The sequence below is a fragment of the Geotrypetes seraphini genome, chromosome 3 (genome assembly GCF_902459505.1).
Source record: "Geotrypetes seraphini chromosome 3, aGeoSer1.1, whole genome shotgun sequence".
NCBI classification, from domain to species: domain Eukaryota; kingdom Metazoa; phylum Chordata; class Amphibia; order Gymnophiona; family Dermophiidae; genus Geotrypetes; species Geotrypetes seraphini.
In genome coordinates, this window is record NC_047086.1 from 282,001,658 (window position 1) to 282,017,692 (window position 16,035).

Below are 16,035 nucleotides of genomic sequence, written 5' to 3' on the forward strand. Positions count from 1 at the left end.
CAGGCAAGTCACTTAATCCACCATTCCCTCAGACGCAAAACCTTCTAGAACAAGGGTCTCAAAGTCCCTCCAGACGTTTATACATGCAGCGTTTCCGATTCTTCCTACCCTCGAAAGCTTTTGAAGACTCAACAGTCCCACAGAGCACCCGACGCTCAGCTTCCGGCCGCCGCAACGTCAGGGTAGGCGGTCCCGAGCCCAGACCCGCGCCGAGAAGCCGCAGGGCTCTCCCCCGCCTCAGCCCCGCCCCCTGACGGCGCGCGATTGGTGAAGCCTCGCGGCTCGCCCTTTGTCCCCTGACCCGCTGAGGCTGGCTGGCCGGCCCTTCTCTCACACCTCGGCGGGAGGGGGTTCGGGCTGGCTGCTAGCGCCGGGGAAGTCGGTGCATTTTGGAGGAGCCGCGCCGGAGAAGGAGCTTGCTGACAATGCGCAGGAAATCTCGCATCTTGCTCTGTTTCGTCTTCCTCTGGGTGCTGGGCATCGCTTACTACATGTACTTGGGAGCGGCGCTCATCGGCAGAAAGGTAATGGGGGAAGCGCTGGAGGCTCGGATCGCGAGCGCACGGTATGGTGTAGTTGGGCTGGAGATAAGTTGGATGCTCTGCTTTCCCGCAGCTGCCGAGCGGAGAGGGGCGATGGATGTCGTGGGAGGAGGAGGGCTCGATTTCTGCTTTACCGAGTGGGGTAGGCAATTGATGCAACGTGAACATGCTGCTGTGTTTTTTTTAAAAGGCCGCAGAAATACTGCTTTTCGAGTCCGTGTATGTGCGCGCCGCGAATGTGAGTGAAAGAGAGAGCATCGGAATGCAGACGCCAGAGGACCCTTTAAGGTTGATGTATCAGATATTAACTCTCCAACTAGAAATAGCCACGTCCCAGCTGCCGGGGCGGGGAGGGAAGCTATGGGCGATCGGGACCGCGGTGGTGCCGGTGTGAATGGAATTGCAAGCTTTAAAGCGAATTTTCAGCCTTCTGGTGCTTCCTCCCCCTTCCAGTTAATTTCAAGTCCCTCAAAAACCCCTGAGCTTTTGATAACCTAAACAATCGTGATGATCAATGTTACGCCTCCTATTTTATATTTAAATATCACACTATATGTAGTATATACTTATTAAGGGTGATTTCCAAAAGCCTTTTGCTTAGATATTTGGACTGTTTGGAAATCTTTACTCTCTCTGTCTTTTAGGGACTAGGTAACAGCTGTTTTGTGTTTGCGTAGCCGTCAGGGCTATGGGTTTTCTCTAACTGCACCCTGTTTGAAGCCTAATGGTTGGGCTGACCGTGAATCACAGAATATTTTTATAGAAATAAAGTAAATAAATTGCTTTTTTAGTTACTCAATTGCTCCTTTCTGCAGGCAGTGTAGGTAGCTAGTATAATTCAGGTAAATAGTTAATGCATTGCATTATCACCCGAAGTTAATGTGCTGGCCTTTCTTTCTGTGTATTGAATTGGATTACAATACTTCATTCATGTATTTTAGGAGTAGAAAGTTGAAATCTTAGCAGCCTTGCCCATGCTCTCAGTATTCTGCTCTGGGACTGAGAGATGCTTTCCTGCAGGTGAGCTCTGCTAGCATCCTTCCATTCCTGTGGTGTGTCATATAGTATTTACTTATAGAATTATTATCCACAAGAATGACAAGTTGGTTTATAGTGCTCGGACCTCTTTCAGTTTAACTGTTTCCCTTCTGAATGAATCAAAGGGACCCTCTTTACTGGAAGCAAGGATTGAAACCGAAGTTAGAATTTCAAAATGTAAATTGCAAACCCACACCTTTCAGTTCAGGAGGGTAATATTGGCCTACAGCTGGGTCCTTTTCACTAAGATGTAAAATGCTGTGCATCCCATTGTATGCCTAGCTTCACTAAACCTACCGATCCTGTAACGACGATCGGTTTTGCGATTGTTCCCCGACCCGATTCACTAAACTGCTGCCCGATCAATCTCCTCTCTGATCCGCCCATGCAAATTGGTAAAACCCCATGCAAAATAGCCAAGTGATTTGATTCACTAACAATTGCTTGGCTATTTTGAATCGGGTTTTACTATCCTAAAACTCGACTGCTGCAACCTGTCAATAAATGTGTTTCTGACAGGTCTGCTGGTTTTTTGACAGGTCTGCCTGTCTTTTTTTATTCATTTTTTTTCCGTGGCACAGATATTTTGCATGTGTTACACAAAATATCTGCCCCATTAAAAATAAAAAGAATAAAAGACAGACAGACCTGTCAAAAAAAAACGCCATTTGGCCAATCAGGGACTTCCTTCGGCTCAGTCCATGATTGTCTCAGGCCCCTCAGCCAATCAGGGCCTTAGGCCCCTCCCCATGCATCATATGATGCACCGGGGCGGGGTCTAAGGCCGCATTGCAGCGCAGGAGAGACTGAGCACTCCTCCTGCTTCCAACTTACAAGTACCGGGGAGGGTGTACCAGAGTGCATGGGGGGCGGGAGGTTATACCAGGGTGGGCCGGGCCGATGGCGGTGGGGAGTTGGTGGTGGAGTTGGTATCCCTCCTGCCATAGTTCAGGAGGGAGTTGACATCCCTCCTGCCGTATATTTCAGCGCAAGTATTTGGTGGGCAGGCGTGGGGTGTTCGGCCGGCTGCAGGGGAGGAGGGACCAGGCATCCCTCCTGCCATAAGAAGTTCGGTGAGCGGTTGACAGGAACCCTGACAGCAGTGACAGGAGGCTGCTTTTCATGTCATTACTGTCAGGGCTCTGCCCTGACTCAATCGCTCAATGGGTGGAGCCAGCATAGTGATGAACTGGCCACGTAGCCATCCCGACAGAGCAGTGGGACACCTTTAGAGGGTGCTGCTGTGAGCTTTACATAAAGGGTGCCAACTGTATATCTCATCATAACCCCCTTATAATTTATGGTGAGTTCCCCAACCCTCCACTCTCCAAAACCTACTATACCATCCTGTCTACTACCCCAATAGCACTTATGGCTGCAGGTGGCACCTTTACAGTATGACAGTATAGTAGAGTTTAGCTGGGCTCACACATTCTACCATAAATGCCATATGCTAGATGTAATTTACTTGGATTTCAGCAAAGCCTTTGATACAGTTCCTCATAGGAGGCTGTTGAACAAACTTGAAGGGCTGAAGTTAGGACCCAAAGTGGTGAACTGGGTCAGAATGGCTGTCGGACAGACGCCAGAGGGTGGTGGTTAATGGAAGTCGCTCGAAAGAAGGAAAGGTGCGTAGTGGAGTCCCTCAGGGATCGGTGCTGGGGCCAATCCTGTTCAATATGTTTGTGAATGACATTGCTGAAGGGTTAGAAGGAAAAGTGTGCCTTTTTGCAGATGATACCAAGATTTGTAACAGAGTAGACACCGAAGAGGGAGTGGAAAATATGAAAAAGGATCTGCAAAAGTTAGAGGAATGGTCTAATGCCTGCAACTAAAATTCAATGCAAAGAAATGCAGAGTAATGTATTTGGGGATTAATAATAGGAAGGAACCGTATATGCTGGGAGGAGAGAAGCTGATATGCACGGACGGGGAGAGGGACCTTGGGGTGATAGTGTCCGAAGATCTAAAGGCGATAAAACAGTGTGACAAGGCAGTGGCTGCTGCCAGAAGGATGCTGGGCTGTATAAAGAGAGGCGTAGTCAGTAGAAGGAAGAAGGTGTTGATGCCCCTGTACAGGTCATTGGTAAGGCCCCACTTGGAGTATTGTGTTCAATTTTGGAGACCGTATCTGGCGAAGGACTTAAGAAGACTTGAGGCGGTCCAGAGGAGGGCGACAAAAATGATAGGAGGTTTGCGCCAGAAGACATATGAGGAGAGACTGGAAGCCCTGAATATGTATACCCTAGAGGAAAGGAGAGACAGGGGAGATATGATTCAGACGTTCAAATACTTGAAGGGTATTAACGTAGAACAAAATCTTTTCCAGAGAAAGGAAAATGGTAAAACCAGAGGACATAATTTGAGATTGAGGGGTGGTAGATTCAAGGGCAATGTTAGGAAATTCTACTTTACGGAGAGGGTAGTGGATGCCTGGAATGCGCTCCCGAGAGAGGTGGTGGAGAGTAAAACTGTGACTGAGTTCAAAGAAGCGTGGAATAAACACAGAGAATTTAGAATCAGAAAGAAATATTAAATATTGAACTAAGGCCAGTACTGGGCAGACTTGCACTGTCTGTGTCTGTATATGGCCGTTTGGTGGAGGATGGGCTGGGGAGGGCTTCAATGGCTGGGAGGGTGTAGATGGGCTGGAGTAAGTCTTAACAGAGATTTCGGCAGTTGGAACCCAAGCACAGTACCGGGTAAAGCTTTGGATTCTTGCCCAGAAATAGCTAAGAAGAAAAAATTAAAAAATTTAAATTGAATCAGGTTGGGCAGACTGGATGGACCATTCGGGTCTTTATCTGCCGTCATCTACTATGTTACTATGTTAAATGTAGTGGTTAAGAGTGACTTATGGGCCTGGGTCCTCCTCTCTATGGTTCATTAGCCCACTCACCAGGCTACTTAGGACACCTATGTGCAGCTCTGCTAGGTATCTCCATACCAGATGCTGCTGTTCTAGAAACAGGTATGTACCTTTTTGTTCTCACTTTTGTGTGTTGGAAGGGGATTAGTGAGCACTGGGGAAGTGTGGGGGTGTCCTACCTTGATACGAGTAGTGGTCATCTGGTCTAGTTCCAAACGTATAAGTTTCATCCAGGATGTCTTGCAAAATGTTTGATTATTGCTGCAAGATATCGGTGTCTAATCTGCCCTTGAGACCGCCCAAATCCTGCCCATAATACACCTCCACCATGCCCATCTCATGCTCAGGACACACAGAGGCTGGAGCACCTTGCTAGATGTACAGAAAGACGGTTTCAATTATCGGCATTTGGAAGTCCTGACTATTAGGATGTCCAAGTACCGATTTAGGATGCTTTTTGGACGTCTGTTTTTTATAACACCGATCAACAAGCATTTTGCTACTGGGGTTCTGTTACCTGTACCTTAACAAGGGCCACATGCTGACTCTAAATCTGAAAACAGTTTTTGTCTCTGTCACATCCTGTTTTTAAGTTATGCGTCAGTTTGTGTTTATATCATTTCCGTCAATAACGCTACCATTAAGCGTCGGTATGTTACTATTTCTGTAACACAATATTGCATTTTAGGACAGCTCATTAATCACATATACCAGTAATTTGAAAGTTTATAATAAAAAGTGATTGTGCTGCTTTTCTACCAGTGAATTTTTTTATTTTGTTTGGTTTTGTCTAAGATATTATAATTATTACTAGTCTTTAAGCCCGTTACATTAACGGGTGCTAGAACATATGTGTGTGTGTCTGTCTTTATTTCTTTCTCTCTCTCTCCTTAGCCGCTTTTTTTCTTTCTGCCTTTCTTTTTCCTTGGCTGTCCATCACCACCCCTTGCCTGCTCCCCCTGTCCATTTTCCCTTCCTTTTACCTCCCCTGTGTCCACCACCACCCCTTCACTGTTCTCCTTATGCAGCAGCAGCCCTTCTCCCTTTGTTTTACCTCCCCCCTGTCCAGCAGCACCTCTTTCCTTCTCCCCCTGTCCAACATTAGTCCTCCGTTCCTTTTCTTCAACCCCCTGTCCATCAGCATCTCTTTCGTTCTCCCCCTGTGCAACAGATGCTAGAGTAGACGACTGTTTTTTTTTTTCCTTTCTCTCTCTGTGCTTGGATGCTGTCTGTCTGTCTGTCATTCTTTCTGTCTGTGTCTCTGTCTTGCGCCATGCCTGCCTATCTCTCTGTGGCCCCCTTCTCTTTCCCGGCATGATTGGTGTGTGCCCCCAGAACACCCTTCCCCCCAAAGCAGCCCCGTTTCCCAATGCCCCTGCCCCCTTTTGTGCCATGCCTGCCTGCTCCGTGGCCCCTTTCTGTTTCCCCCCTATGATTGCTGTCTAGCCCAGGAAACCCCTCACCCCAAAGTAGCCCCCTTTCCCTCTCCCCTTGTTGAGCCATGCCTGCCTGTTCTGTGATCCCCTGCCCATGACTGCTATGTGCCCCCAGCACACCCCTACCCCCAAAGCAGCCCCTTTCCCTCTTCCCCTGCTTGCCTGCCATGCCTGCCTGCTCCCTGTGCATCAGCATTTCCCTCCCCCTCACCTGTTCCTTCGTAGCAGCATGGAGATAAAACGGCTCCCTTAGTTCTTTGCTGGATTTTTTTTTAAGTTTAAAGATGCCTAAGCGGCTCCTCTCACGATCCGGCCTGCGTCGGAAGCCTTCTCTGACACAGGCCGGGATCATGAGAGGAGCCACGGCGGCAGTTTTAAACTTAAAAAAAAAAATGCAGCGAACTAAGGGAGCTGTTTTCAAAGCCGCCGCGGCGGCTCCTCTCATGAGCTGCACTTATATTATGTCGGAAGATGATAGAGGAGCCGCGGCGACGGCGGCAGATTTCAAATTAAAATAATTTATGCGGCCAGCCGGCTCCCTCGAAACCCTCCCCCCCTTTCCCTTCCCGCGGTCCGTCTGGCTGCGTTGTTCTCTCCCTCATTCTCAAACCGTCCGTGCCAGCTGAAGTGGGAGTGGGGGGGACTCAGCACCGGCTGGGCGACTCGAGCCGCCGGCCCCCAGGAGCTCGAGGCCGACGGCGGACATGGTTTGCGTTGCCGAGTTTGGTGACGTACAACCCGCGCATGCGCACTAAAAAAAACCCGACATCAGGGAACACGTTTTTTTTAGTGCGCATGCGCGGCCTAGCATTTTATTATATTAGATGAACAGACGAGGTTGTGTTAACCATCCTGATAATTATAATATCTTAGACAAAAACAAACAAAATATAAAAATTCATTCAGTGTCATTCAGTTTGAGAATATAAACTACAGCTTGATCTCAGTTGGGCTGTAGCCAGCATGAATTTCACAAATGGCTCAGGGGCATTGGAGGTGACCCCTGTTGGGGTCAATTGGAATTGGCAGTGGAGGAGAAGAGTGCAGCTAAGAGTAGCTTATCTGAGGAACAGAGTTCTCTGGGAAGTGTATAAGAAGAGAGGAGAGAGATTGAGGGGCAGCTGAATGAACACACTTGTAGGTCAGTAATAAGATCTTGAATTGTATGCGATGGCAGATAGGGAGCCAGTGAAGTGACTTAAGGAAAGGGGTGACATGAGCATAGCGAGGTTGGTAGAAGATTAGTCATGCAGCAGAGTTTTGCACAGATTGCAGGGGGGAGAGGAGGCACTACGGGATACCAGTTAGAAGTAGATTGCAGTAATATAAGCTTTAGGTAATATAAGCTTGAGGTTACAGGAGTTTGAACAAGGGTCTGGGTAGTGTGCTCGGAGAGGAAGGGGTGAATTTTGATGATGTAGAGATAGAAGTGACAGGCCTTAGCAATTTGTTAGATGTACATAGAAAATGAGAGGGCGGAATTGAAGATGACGCCAAGGTTGCAAGCAGAGGAGACTGTAACAATGACAGTATTAGTTGCAGAGATGGAGAACGGAGGAAGAGGAGCAAAAGGTGTAGGAGGGAAGAGGAGCAGCTCAGTTTAGTTTCAGATAATGGCAGGGCATCCAGGCAGCAATATTAGCCAAACAGGCAGAGATTTTTTCTTGGACTTTAGGTGAAATTTTGGGTATAGTAGATCTGCGAGTCATCAGCATATAAGTGATACTGGAAGCCATGGGAGGAGATCAGGGCACTAAGAAAAGAGGTGTAGAGAGAGCAAAGAAGAGGTCCTAAGACAGAACCCTGGAGTACGCCAACAGCTAGCAGGTTAGCATAAGAAGAGGACCCACTAACACATACATTAATGGGAGAGGAAGGAGGCAAACCAGGAGAGGACAGATTTGTGGAATCCAAGTGAGAACAGTATTATCAAGGAGTAAGCTGTGCTTAATAGTATCAAAGGCAGCAGACAGGTCAAGAAGGATAAGGATTGAGTAAAGGCCCTTAGATCTGGCCATGAACAATTTACTGCCCTCTGATACAAGGCTTCTTGTAGTTTGGGGTGTAAGGTTAGCATTCTGGCAATTTCCTGTGGCTAAAGACCTTGTTCTGGCACTAAATCCGTTTATCCCTTCCAACCAGAAAGAGAGAGGGCAGTGTTGGTAGTACCACAGGCCCAGCAGAGGGAGAAGAACTAAGGGGGGAAGGAGAGATACTGGCCCCTTGAGGAGGTAGGTTGTGCAAGAGGAGATGCTGGATTATGGGTGCTAGGTTGGCAAAGCACATGGTTGAGTTGGCACTGGAGATTAATGAGCTGAAACATTTTATACAATGTAGTGATATGAAGCATATATCTAAGTACATAGGAATAGCCATACTGGGTCAGACCAGTGGCATAATAAGGGTGGGGGTTGTGGTCCGCCCCAGGCGCAATCTTGGTAGGGGTGCTGACACCTGTCCTCCTCTCGCTTCCCCTGCTCTTTTCTGACCCCCCCCGGCCACACTCTTGCGCGAGCCCCTCAACTCCCCTTGTCTCTTTTTAATTTTCCCTGCACGAGTAGCATTACGAACTTGCTGCCCATGTCAGTGTCACCTCTCTGTGCCTAGGAACTGATGTCAGAGAGCTAGCCGACATGATGCGGGCAGCAAGTCTGTGAGATTGCTTGCTCCTGGAAAATTAAAAAGGTACGGGGGAAGGGAAGGGGGGTGCATGCGGCGAGGGGGGTCAGAAAGGAGTGGGGAAAGGGTACCACCACTCTGGGCGCCCCTCACACTTGGTATGCCACTGGGTCAGACCACCTAGCCAGTATCCTGTTTCCAAGGTGGCCAATCCAGGTAACAAGATACCTGCCAGAAACTCAAATAGTAGCAACATTCAATGTTACCAATCCCAGGGCAAGCAATGGCTTTCCTCATGTCCACTTTTTCTCAAGGAACTTTTTTTTTTTTAAACCTAGCTACGCTACCCACTGTTACCACATCCTCTGGCAGTGAGCTCCAGAGCTTACCGTAACTATTCGTTGAGTGAAAAAATATTTTCTCTTATTTGTTTTAAAGGTATTTCAATGTAATTTTATTGAGTGTCTCCTAGTGTTTTCTAATTTTTGAAAGAGTAAGAAATCTGTTCACTTCTGCCCATTCTACACCACTCATTATTTTGTAAACCTCAGTCATATCCCCCCTCTGCTGTCTCTTTTCCAAGCTGAAGAACCCTAACCTCTTTAGCCTTTCCTCATATTTGAGGAGTTCCATTCCCTTTATCATTTTGGTAAAGTGGGTTTGAACCTATATAAGAATAAGAAAGGAGGAAAGAGTTAGGATTGGGAGGAAGAAAACATTTGTGAATGGGTAAAGAGTTTCTAGAGCAAGAGAGTAAGAAGAGAAAATGGTGTATAGAGTGAGCAAGTATGAAGGGGAAAGAGAAAGAGTCTCTAGAGAAGAGAGTGTGCGGGGACAGAAATCAAGCCTGTCCCCATAAGGAATCAAATCCATCCCTATAAACTTCAAAAGTAGTTATTTCATTTAATTATGCTACTGAATTAAAGGCTCTGGTAGAGACCCATTTACAAATAAGCATACATACCTTGTAAATGGGTCTCTGCAAAAGCCTCTAATGTAAATATAAAATATAAATACTCTAGCTGATGAAGACCCCCAAGCTGTGCCAGTTGAGGACTTCCTCTGAAGGTGGCTGGGAGTCCCTTTTGCCAAGCTTCTCAGGCGGCAGTAGCATCCCTGAGTCACAGATGCTGGCACTTCAGTGGCTCAGGGATGCTGCCAATGACTGCTGCGCTTGGTGGAGAGGAGTTCTGTCCGTCTTTGGAAGAGATCCTCAGCTAGCGATACTTGGGGATCCCCACCAGCCACAGCAAGGGTAAGCAAGTACTTCAGAAATGCATTTCCTTTTCTATTGAACACAATACAAAGACATCTGATATATGTATTTTTTTTCCATTCAATTTGGCCCCAGTTTCTCTTTTTTCCTCTTTCCCATCTTCTACAAATTCTTCTGTTGCTGGGTTTCTCCTACCATGGTCCAGCATTTCTCCCTTTCTCTTCCCTTTCTCCCATTGTAGAGCATCCTCACTCCCTTCTGTCCTGGATCAATCTCTTTCTTTTTCCCTTCTTCACTGCTGAACAGCATTTCTTCCTCTCCTCCACCCCCGTATGCAACATCCCTTCTCTCTCATTCCCTCCATTGCTGCAAAGGGAGTGGGGAAAGAGAGAGAGAGAAAGAAATCCAGGGTGCATCTCTCCCACTCCCTCTTGCCACAGCCAACATTTCTCCCTCTCTCATCCCCCGGATCATATGCAGCATCTTTCATCCCTGCCCACCAGCCCCATGACCAACATTTCTCTATCAACCCTCCCCAGCTCCATGCCACATCTCTCCCTCCACTACTATGTCCAACATTTCTCCCTCTTGCATCCCTTTCAGTCTGTCCCACTGTTCCATCTCCACCATCATATCCAACATTTCTTCCTCTCATCTTTTTCTTCCCCATGCATCTGTACCTCACTCCTCTCTGTCCCTATGCCCTCAAAATTCTCTCCTTTCTTCCATTCCCCATGTGCACCATTTCACTTTCACTCACGCCCAACAATTCTCCCTTTCTATTTCCGCCACCTTCCTCTGTCCCTTTTCTGTCTGAAGTTCATGCCCCCTCCCTTCCTTCTGTGTCCCAATTTGTGCCTTCCTCCCTCCTTGCCTTTGTCCCAAGTTCGTGCTCCTCCCATGTCCCAATGTGCGCCCTCCTATATTCCAAATTTGTGCCCCCGCCTCTCCCTTCCTTGGTCCCACATGTGTGCATTTTGTGTCCCAACTACTTTGGTGCTCCCTTCTGGCAAGAGTATACCGGAGCCGTCCAGGTCAACTGCCTCCATCCTGCCTTCCAGCCGCAGTTCTTCACAGGGCCATGGGCCCTGCACGTGGCTGACCCGGAAGCCTTCTCTCTGACATCGGAGGGAAGGCTTCCAGTTCAGCTACTGACGGTGTGCTTAGAGTGCTGCACACTGCTTGACAAAAGGGCGAATGCAACTGGAAGGCAGGAAAAGGAGGCGCCATAGGTATTGGAGCCCCTCTTGTTGCCTCCAACCCCGTGGGATCCCCATGACCCAGGGGGGGAACCCTGCGGGATCCCAGCAGCTTCCATGGGATTCCTGTCATCCCCGTTCCCATGCAGCTCTCTACTGTAGAGATGGAGTGTGGGTGTGATAAGGGGAAGAAGTGTTTGGAGGAAAGATGGTGTGAAAAATCTGGATGGGCTAGAAAAGGGCTGAGAGGCAATATAATGAGTCAGGAGACTGGAAACTGAGAAAATGTGGAAATGGGACAGGAGAACCGAGGTCCTTTGATTTACAATCCAGTGCACTAATCACTAGGCTGACCCGCTATAAATATCCTCACCACCCCATAACAACACTGTCAATATCCATTACGTTTGGTATGTCTCCCCTTGCTCCAACAGTCAGCCTTGAATCAGTGACCCTTCAAGTCAGAGGCAGCAGTCTTCTCTGTGGAGCTGTTCTGGCCTGTAGTGATCATGCTCCCCCTTTTTAAAATTCTGCTCTGAGTCTGCTGTTCTGGCTCTGTCTATTCTTGGCACACCTCTGCAGCTCTTACATGAGGTTGAAAGTGGAAGAATAGCAGGGATTTCCAGCAACACTTAAGATTCAACCCCCTGTCTTGCCAACAGACTTAGATAGATGGGGATCTTTTAATGTATTTGCTGTTAATATAAACAGAATCTTGCAGCCATTTTGCTAGTTACTGCTTTTTAAAAAGTAAAAATTGTATCCCTTTTCAACTTTCTAGCAGTATTTCAGACTAGCTAGAAGGTTTATAGTGCTGAAGGGTAGCAGTTATGTCCCTCGGAGGAGGAATTAAGTTTTCACTGAAAAAAATTATGGTTTTAATTTTTGATGTTTTCTCTTGCACTGCACTCTGTTCTCTTTATAAGTTTCTCAGAGAGGTGTTACAGGCACAAGTAGTAGAGTGTTACAGTAAATCATCACTAAGGAGCGCGAGAGTTGGAAAGGCTCTTTATTTCTTTGTATTTTCACAGTAATATGACATCAAACAATTTTGAAAGAGAAAACACAAACTTCCACATCAGTCACAGGTGAATAGAAATGGAAAAAAAATGTACAAACTGTGTGTAGTAATCTGACTAAAGTGGAGGAGTAGCCTAATGGTGCAGTGGACATGACCCTGGGGACCTAGGTTCACTTCCCACTGCAGCTCCTTGTGACCCAGGGCAAGTCACTTAGCCCTCCATAACCACAGGTACAAAATGTTTGGATCCTATTTGGTACGTTAATGAGGGCTAAAAGCCAAATATCTGCTCGAAATAACAAACTTCTTTTTATAATGACAGAAGTTGCCATACAACTTATTTTGAGGAATTGGAAGAACTGTGATAGATTAAATTACACTTTCTGGTGGGAATCTCTCAGTTATACTTTTAAAATGAAAAGTTCGATGGCCGTACAACAGGGACGGTATAAGAAATTTATGGATGTTTGGGAAACATTGACTAAGTTCTGTAAGGAATGATAAATGATTTTATTTTATCGACCCTTAAGTATACACATCCAGAGTGGGTGGGATGGGGGAGGGTTTTGCATTAGAATTTCATTCGGGGAATATATGGAGGGTTTCCTGTAGGTATGTACTTTTTCTGATTATTTGGGGGGGGAGAATAGTTGTGCATTAATGTCTATAAGTTTATTGTGCATTTCGTGTAAACTTATGTATATTGAAATTGTTTGTTTGCACTATGGTAGTTTGGAAATTTAATAAAGATTTTGCAATAAAAAAAAAAAGTTTAGATTGTGAGCCCATTATTTATTTATTTAATTTGTTTTCTATCCCATTTTCCCCAAAGAGATCAGAATGGTTACAGGTTAAACATACATAGTATACAGTTAACAGGTTATGATTTGCACTAGATTTGTCATAATTGCAGTACAAGTTTACAATACAAGTTTTTATCCTAACTTGATTAGGGACAGAGAAAGTACCTATATATATTATGGGGCTCATTTTCAAAACGGAAAGCTGTCCAAAAAATGGCATACAGTGGCACTTGGACATTTTAATCGCCAAAACGTCCAAATGCTGATTTTCAAAACTGACTTTCTGGATGTCTTGCAGGTCATTTCCCCTCCAGTATGTCTAAATCATAAGGGAGCATGTTTGGGTGGGATTAGGGTGGCCTTAGGACTTGGATGTTTTGCAGGGATAATGAAACAATTTTGAAGATGTCCAAGTTACATTACATTAGTGATTTCTATTCCGCCAATCCGCCTTGCGCTTCAAGGCAGATTACAAAAAAAGTCATGTGGCCATTTCCAGAGGAATTGAAGAGAAGAGCGAGTTGCTTCAGAGAATTGGGATGAGTCTTGCAGTGTTAGTTTGTCTTCAAGGATTTCTTGAATAGCATGGTTTTTATTTCTTTTCTGAATGATTTATAGTCTGGGGTCATTATCAGTAAATTGGAAAGTTGGTAGTCCAATTTTGCTGCTTGTGTGACTAGTAGGCCATCGCACAGTTTTTTTTTCGTTTGACATCTCTGATTGGGGGGATGCGTGAACGGTTTGTGGGTTCTCCTATGTCTGGTTGAGGTAGTTTGGATTAGGCGGTTGTTTAGGTAGGCTGGGCTGTCTCCGTTTATAGTTTTAAATAGTAGGCAGTAGAATTTGAATTGTAATCTTGCTTGTATTGGGAGCCAGTGTGAGTTGAGGTGATGTGGTCGTGTTTCCTCAGTGAATAGATAAGTCTTAGCGTTGTGTTTTGAACTGTTTGTAGTTGTTTTATCATGGTTGCGGGGCAGGGGAGATAGAATATGTTGCAATAGTCTAGAACAGTGTTTTTCAACCGCTGTTCCGCGGCACACTAGTGTGCCGCGAGATGTTGCCTGGTGTGCCGTACGGTCAGGGCCGCCATCAGGGCAGTACCACCAGTCTAGGGAGAGGGGCGGTCCGCCCCACGTGGACAGAGAGAGCTGGACGGGGGACCCGCGGAGTTCAATACATCTCGAGCCGCGAGGCTCGTCTTCTGTTCCTGCCTGCCCTGCAGCTAACATATAGCCGATCGCAAGCGTTCCCCGATGTCAGCGCTGACGTCGGAGGGAGGGCTTAAGCAAAGCCTGCCCTCCGACGTCAGCGCTGACGTCGGAGAATACTTCCGTTCGGCTATTTGTGTGCGGCAGGGCAGACAGGAAGCAGAAGACAAGCCTCGCGGCTTGAGCTTCGTTTTGCTGAGAAAGTTGCAAAGATGGGCTGGTAGGCAAACACGGAACACAAAAGGGGGGAGGGAGTGCGTTTTGGACACAAGGCATGAACTTGGGAGAGAGGAAGGGAGGGAAAGAGATGCTGAGGTGGGGGAGGGAATGCGTTTTTGGACACAGAAGAAATGGACTTGGGAGAGAGGAAGGGATGGAAAGAGATGCTGAGGTGGGGGAGGGAATGCGTTTTTGGACACAAGAAATGGACTTGGGAGAGAGGAAGGGAGGGAAAGAGATGCTGAGGTGGGGGAGGGAATGAGTGTTTGGACACAGAAGGCATGGACTTTGGAGAGAGGAAAGGAGGGAAAGAGATGGTTGTGTACACGGGGAATAGAAGAAAGGATAATTTTTGGTCATAGGGAGGGAGTGAGGTACAGATAGTGGCATACCAGGGTGGGGGGGGGCGGTCTGCCCCACCCCGGGTTTACGTCCCAAGGGGGTGCACAGCTGGCCACCCTCCAGTGTTGTCCCTAGGCCGGCAAACTGCGGCTCTTTAGCCACTTGAGTGCCACCGCCGCCAACGGTGTTGTTGGCGGTGGCAGCATTATAAAATACTTTCTTTGTGTTTATTTGATTCCTATTCAAGAGAATTACTTTATATATAGTCAATATAGGCACAGAGTTAAATTTTTTAACATTTTCTAATGGTGGTGTGCCTCGTGATTTTTTTCATGAAACAAGTGTGCCTTTGCCCAAAAAAGGTTGAAAAACACTGGTCTAGAAGACCTAGGACTAGGGACTGGACCAAGAGCTGGAATTGTGTTCTGTTGAAGAATTTTCAAACTTGCCTCAAGTTGTCATTTAGATGTTCGGAGTTGGACCCGTTTTAAAAGCGGGAGTCAATCAGCGTCTACATTTTCTCCACTGTACCTTGTGAGTTTATAATGCTACTTTGGCATATCCTCCTATTACTAACATTTCTAAAAAAAAAATATCTTCTCCCACTTCCTTTTATTATATTGGCTACTTTTTCTTCCATTTGTTTCTCTGCTTTCCTGACTACTTTACCAGCTGCTCTTAAGTATTCCAGATATTGCCATATCCCTCTTTCTGCAATCTCTTAGTTTATGTTTTTTTTTTTTATTATTATTTATTTATAAATCTCTTAGTTTATGAAGGCTAATATCTTTCCTTTTTTTGTCTACTACTTGTGAGAACCAAAGCAGTCCTTTTTTCCTCTTACTTTTATTTACTTTCATTACAAAGAGGTTTGTTGCCCTTAAAATAACTCTTTTCAGTTTGCCTACTTATTCGAGATATTCTGTTCCAGCTAATAAGTCCTTGAGTTAATCCCCTTTTTGAACAAGGTTAGTTTTTTTGAAGTCTGGTACCTTCACTTCTGAATGAACCCCCTCTACACCTCTCTTTAATATTGAATCACACCGTCTGGTGATTGCCAACTATAATATCAGAAATGCTCTCCCCATTTGTAAACACTAAGTCCAGTATGGCCCAATTCCGTATTCTCAGATTTAATTGCAGACATTCAAAATATAGCTATGTTTGCATAAGTCAATATAAAGGAGATCAAGAAACATCTTATAGTGACCATTATTTTCCCATCCAACCTTAATTATCGTTGCCAAGTTTACCAGTGGAAAATTGATTCAAATGTGTTAGATCCAGAAAAAATGATGATTTCCTTCATTTGGTGACTGGAGATGAGACTTGAGTCTATCACAGAGATCCTGAGTCCAAAATGTAGTAAATTTAGTAGAAGCACTTTATCCCCTACCCCAAAAATGTTCAAGACAGAAAAATCTGCAAGCAAAGTCATGGCAACTGTTTTCTGAGATGATGAAAGACTTTTGTTTCTGGAATTTATGCCACACAAGACAACCATAACCAGGGAAAGTTATGCC

The 16,035-nt window shown here is 46.0% G+C and overlaps 1 protein-coding gene across 2 annotated transcripts in view; it reads left to right on the forward strand.

Annotated features, from left to right (window-relative positions):
• Nucleotides 1-212: 212 nt before the first annotated feature.
• GALNT2 (polypeptide N-acetylgalactosaminyltransferase 2) overlaps nucleotides 213-16,035 on the forward strand; it is a 477,304-nt gene continuing 461,481 nt past the window's right edge. The window contains exon 1 of one of the 2 annotated variants that reach the window (XM_033938413.1): nucleotides 213-524. In XM_033938413.1, coding sequence (XP_033794304.1) covers nucleotides 426-524 — 99 coding nt within the window. In that variant the 5' untranslated portion in view covers nucleotides 213-425. The remainder of the gene's footprint in view (nucleotides 525-16,035) is intronic. The other variant, XM_033938412.1, reaches the window with a different exon arrangement.